This window comes from Teleopsis dalmanni, chromosome 1, assembly GCF_002237135.1.
Source record: "Teleopsis dalmanni isolate 2A chromosome 1, ASM223713v2, whole genome shotgun sequence".
NCBI classification, from domain to species: domain Eukaryota; kingdom Metazoa; phylum Arthropoda; class Insecta; order Diptera; family Diopsidae; genus Teleopsis; species Teleopsis dalmanni.
This window is the reverse complement of record NC_051846.1, coordinates 36,479,731-36,485,730: the sequence shown is the minus strand read 5'-3', so window position 1 is coordinate 36,485,730 and position 6,000 is coordinate 36,479,731. Positions and strand designations below refer to the sequence as shown.

Below are 6,000 nucleotides of genomic sequence, written 5' to 3'. Positions count from 1 at the left end.
ACAAAACAAATACGTTGACAATTAATTTAACATTTAATTTAAATATTTCATATATTTCATGAAAAATAAAATATATATTTTGGTTATAAATATTCCTTGTTTTTGATATTCACTGTTTCGTTTTGGACCCTGTAAATGTAAAGTAGAAAATATCAAAAAAGAAAAGAAAAAACCTTTTAAATAGCATCAAAGCATGAGTACAATTTAAATCCACTAAATACAGGAAACTTTGCGAATATTGTTATAAAAAGCAAATTTAATCTCTTATTTCAAATCAATCACATGGGGCAACGGCTGTTTAATACATATAAAACAAGTATTTCTTAATATTATATGGTTTATTTCAATGTTAACATAATTTATGCTAATTGTATTATTTATATATTTAATATTCCTATTAAAGTTGTATTTAATAATAAATAAAGATTTAATAAAGGTTCAATTAATTAAAACAATATAAAAATGAATTTTTGTTGTTGTAGCTCATTACTTTTCGAAAAACCTCTTTATAAAGATTTAAATTACTTGTTTATATTTTTTTTTTCGTAATATAAAGTTGTCCATAAATATTTTTGTATTAAAAACGTCTAATGTGTAAAATCATATAAAAATATTTATTTGGCAACCCTGTATAAATTTGTGTGAGAAGAGTAAATGAGTATTAAGGAACGTACAAAAAAAATTGATATTTAATATTTTTTTTCATACACTTTCAAAACTAAGCCGTACAACCCATTTTTTTTATTTTAGCATGTAATTTTATTGTCATTTATGAAGAGCTGAGCTTTATATATATTTTAATCGATCAGTGGAACAGCCCGTGTCATCTCCACACACGACTGAGAGACTTTGTTGTGTATTTTCATCCATTCCGTGTTTATGTCAGTTAATAATAATCCTGTGTTGTATAATTGTAATAATATTATCTTATATATTTTAATATATAGCCTATTTTTCTAGAATGTTTAGATTCTAAAATGATGCTATAGCCCATATCTAAAAGTTAAAGAAAAATGCAATTTATTGGTTTGACTTAAAAAAAGAATTTTTATTTTTATTTATTTATTTTTTTTTTTGCTTTACTTAAAGCTAAACTTAAACTAATTTACTAAGCACAACTAAAGAAGAAGAAAAATATATATACAAAGTATTTACAAAAAAATTCTTTTAAATCTAAAGTTGTATCTATTTTAATTCAAATTTTTTTTTAATATTTTTCTTTTTCAAATTTATTTCTTGTTTGCATGCATCTTAGCTTTAATGTAGAAAAATAAAATCTTTTGTTTTATTTTGAAGCTTAAAACTATATATGACTTAAATTTTATTTAAAAAAAACTGTATTTGGTTTTGGAAGTTAATCTTCAGCGTTCCAAAAATTAATCAAAATTTGTTGCAGTTTGAATGCTTTACACTTGGCAACATTTTAAAAAATGTAAAAGTTACTTTGTTTTAGGGGATGTACACATTAAGAGCTCTTTGCTTTATGCTTATGTGGTCGGTCCCCAGTTTAGTCTCTTCCCTAGTAGTGATGCACAATTTTTGCTTTATATTTTTTTTTTGTTTTTGTATAGATGCTAGTTGGGGAGTGATGATTAGAGTTCTAGTTTATTTTTTAAAATTATATATGCACATACAAGTTTACATATTAATTTTAATTATTAATTTGTGTTTAATGCAAACTGCATTAAAATTTTTGTTCCAGAAACTCCATTTCTAGTTTGCCGGTTGAAATTACTGCTGTTTTGTTGAAATTTTTTATATTTTCGTCCCTCTGAAGAAAAAGAAGCTTAGCCCAATGAAAAGTAATAGGTTTCTTTTAATGTTTAAAAGAGTTTTTAATAATACTGAAAATAAAGAAAAAAAATTTTTTTTTACATTAATAAAAGTTTATATGCTTTTCTTAGTATTTTTTGTATATGTTCTAATATAATATATATTTTTATATACAGTAATCCTCTCTATAACGCGGTAGATTCGTTCCGCGTTATAGGAAAATGCGTTATAGAGGTATTCCCGTATACACACGTGTAAAGGTACGCGTAGCTAATTATGAACTATACCAATCCCCGCATTATATGGGGGAATACCCGTGTTATATGAGAGATTGAAATTGCGTAATATGAAAACACGTTATAAGGGTACCGCGTTATAGGGGGGATTACTGTATATACATGTATTGTATATATTTATATTTTAACTCGCGTAATGTAATAACCAAAGAATATAATACTTGAAACCGTTCTACTAGTCTTCTAACCTTTCACCTACTAATTACAATACTAATTATCGGAGATATATTACACAGTCTTAAATTTCTCTTTTCTCTCTCTCTCTCTCTCTCTCTATCTCTCATTGGATACTTACTAAATTACATTGTTTAAATTTCTCTTTCAGTGACAGCAATTCTAGCATTTTTTATTAGACTAACATCAAAAGATTGTGCACAATCAGGGAAGGAACGCTGCATTTCTACCTTAATTTGTACCCAACTGAAAGAAGATAAGACAGAAGAGGAGTTGTCATTAGAAAAATTTATAATTAAGAAGGCTAATTAAATTATTGATTGCAGGCTTTAAGTAAGTAGTAAAAAAGTTACTGGTTAAGCATACTTAAAACAAAAAGAACAGAAAAAAGTACAAATGAACTAAAGTGAAGTGAGTGATTTAGGAGATTAAGATTAAATGAAGAAGAGCAAACGAACAGGCGAGCAGCAAAAGGAGCAGCAGACAAAGTGGCAGGCAAGCATTTAAGGAACACAAAAAGGAGCTGTAGCCAAAGCGTTTAGATGTATACTTGATGATGAGTATGGTAATGATGATTAATAAATGGGATGTTATTTACAAGCTTAAGGATAAACGCGTAACATAAGCGTATGCCATAAATGAAAAGTTAAAATAAAGCTAAAGGCTTCGGAAAATGAATGTACAAATAAATATTGCTATTGCCATTTTTGTTGTTGTGTGTCAGAGGACTTATAATAATAAAGGCAATCAAAATAACTTCCGCTAAATTGCATGCAACAACTAATTTCCCACACACTTCTCTCCACAACTCCCTATCACCATGCCAATATTTGTTATATTCTTTTTCTTTTTTTTGTTAATTTATTTTTATTGTATTCTCTTTCTTCGACATACACACTCACTCACCTCGCACAAAGCTATTAGGGAGCAACGGCTGGGTGTGAATACTGTATATATGCCTCGTCGGGTGACGCAGCTGTGCTGGCCTGTTCAGAATCTGTCATTGGCATTGCCGGAATAATTGTTGGTGATACATAATATGGATAAGTCGTATTAATATACTGTAACGATGAAGAGATACGCTATAAGAAAATTATTTTAATCCTAGGTATAAACTTGGTACAAAAGAAGTTTGTCAAAAAAAAAAATTTGTTAGCCAGGTTTTTAAGGAGATAAATGCATGTACATATATGTATATATTATATTATTAGGGAACATACTCAAAATTTAAACTTCTTTAAATATTACGTAGTGTTGTAACGGTAGCTATTTAAACACTTCGAAATCCAAGCAGTATTTTATCATGCAATATTTTCTCTCCGTTGTTCAAAATTTAACTACTTTTTAAAACGTTTTTTTTTTGGTTTTTTCAAAAAAAAAAAAACAAAAATATTTATACTTACTGGATTGCCAACCGGTTGCAAGGTTGCGATTTGTGGCATCATTGCGCCATATGGCATTGCAGTATCGCCGCTAACCATCATCATGCCACGTGGTGGCAATTGATTAATGGCATCTGGTTTATAGGAAGCTACTCCCAACTGAGAGGCAGCGGCCATCTGTATATACTGAAATAAGAGGAAAATAAATGGTTTCAGTTAATTTATAAGGTACTATATTGGAAACATTTTCAGCAATTCTGAAATTACAAAAACAAAAATAAATATAAAATATAAAAATAAAATAGAAATCGCTACATACATACAATTATATTGAAATTATATAAATAACTATTTTATTTAATTATTTTATTAAAATCAATAAAATTTTTTAAATACATATAGCCAAAAAAGATAAAGAGATTTGGCAAGACTTCTATTTCTAGGGTGCTCCGATTTGATAAAGGATTTAAGTCAAAATCAACTTTATTTTTTCCACTACACAATGTACCGATACTGCTTAGTTCTAGAGATGTTCCGGCACGTCAGAAGTTGTGCACGTTTTATATTGATTACACTAAAAAAAATTATATATCTACACCATCTAATGAGAATTAGTAATAGCAATTTTAACATTGACACCATGTTAAACTGGTAGAAAGAAGTAGACGCGCCATCTGATTAACTATATTGGCATATATCATAATGAAAAAAGTAGCTAAGAATGTGCACTTTACTTAAATCCGTTGTAAAATCATGGCGCCTTGAAATAAAGTTTTGTTTGTTGGAAATTTTAAAGTAAAAACATTCAATATTGAAGTTTAATAGCAGGAGAACTAAGCTATATTAGCATATAGCTTACTTTATTTAAAACAGTTGTCAAATCAAGACGCCCCAGATATATAAATTAAAAATATATTTATTTTAACTGCTAAAGCAGACAAAATTAAGTCATATTAATGTCCAAACCAGTAAAAAAATTTAAAAAAAAAATAAAATTGCTTCTCTTAATGAAAGAGAAATTTAAAAACTCATGGAATATACCCTCCTTTCCTACCCTTCCCTTATCTAGAAGAAATATTATCCTTCACCCATTAATTACCCAAAGGTTAATAGAAAATATTTTTAAAATCTATAAACAATTAATACCTGCTCGTCTGGTGTGATAGCTTGTGGCATCATATAACCTTGTATCCATGGAGAACCTGCCATTGAATAACCACCAACTTGTGATGCACCGAAACGTGAATATGAGACACCAATTGGAGTGCCAACATTAACTCCAACACCATTTTGTTGCATTGCCGGATCATAGGTAACAGGTATACCTTCAGCGGAGCTAATGCGCCAAGCACGATCATTAATATCCATTGGCTTAAATGGCTGCTTCTTCTTGGGCCCACCATCGGCATATTTAATGAGAAGGGCATCATTTGCGCCAGGCAAAGTGCACCCCTTAAATGCTTCTATTATACGTTCGCACTCCTCACGTGTTTGTAAACGAGCAAATCCAACACCTGGAAAAGAGTTTAAAGTATTCCATTTTATATATGCGATCAGAAAAAATAATGCTTCTTTTTAAATTGTTCATACCCCTTGAGTTTCTAAGTGAATCACGTAATACACGTGTAGAAATTACTTGACCATATGTCATGAGCAAACTCTCAAGATCAGCTTCATTGTACCGTGGTGGTAAATTTGCTAAGTATAGATTAGTAGGATCCTGTTCCTGCAGCTGCTTTATTTGTTGATATCAATTTTGTTATATGTATTATAATATTTATAAAAAAATATTTTTAATTATTTGAGATTATTTTCAATTGTTTATGGTTATAATTATTTAGAGCATATTGTTATTATTATTTATATTTATTTATTAATTTATATGAATTATTTTTTATTTTAAATTGTATTTTTTATTATATTTATTTTTATATTTTAATATTTATTGTTATATGTATTGTTAATTATTATTAATTTGCATTTTTAATGTATGTTTAATTGCATTATTTTTATTTTATTATGTTTTTATATTTTTATTTTGTTAAATTTTTTTAGGTTATTTTTTAAAAATATTTATTTTTAATTATTATTTTTATAATTATTAATTAATTTATTATTTTTAAATTATTAATTTTAAAATTGCAAATTTTTTTTATATTATTTTGAGTTATTTATTTGTTATAATCAGTTTTATTTATTATTTCGTAAGTATTCGTATTGGTGCGATGATTAGATGTAAAAAAGAAAATAATTTAAAATTAGTATATATTTAAAATAAATAATTGAATTGTAATGTTTTTAGTAGATTTAGTGTAAGCTGCTCAAGAATTAGTTGACACATTAGTGATATATTATTCGAAATATTCTTATTAGTC

At 27.4% G+C, this 6,000-nt stretch overlaps 1 protein-coding gene across 7 annotated transcripts in view; it reads right to left on the bottom strand.

Moving 5' to 3' along the window:
• Positions 1–1,549: 1,549 nt before the first annotated feature.
• LOC119668368 (protein alan shepard-like) overlaps positions 1,550–6,000 on the bottom strand; it is a 37,700-nt gene continuing 33,249 nt past the window's right edge. For 2 of the 7 annotated variants that reach the window (XM_038077866.1, XM_038077882.1), the window contains exons 5-10: positions 5,216–5,357; positions 4,772–5,139; positions 3,647–3,811; positions 3,150–3,325; positions 2,365–2,489; positions 1,550–1,844 (exon numbers count right to left, since the gene is read on the bottom strand). In XM_038077866.1, coding sequence (XP_037933794.1) covers positions 3,164–3,325; positions 3,647–3,811; positions 4,772–5,139; positions 5,216–5,357 — 837 coding nt within the window. In that variant the 3' untranslated portion in view covers positions 1,550–1,844; positions 2,365–2,489; positions 3,150–3,163. Of the gene's footprint in view, positions 1,845–2,364; positions 2,490–3,149; positions 3,326–3,646; positions 3,812–4,771; positions 5,140–5,215; positions 5,361–6,000 lie in introns of all 7 variants that reach the window. The other 5 variants (XM_038077851.1, XM_038077874.1, XM_038077859.1 and 2 more) reach the window with 5 other exon arrangements.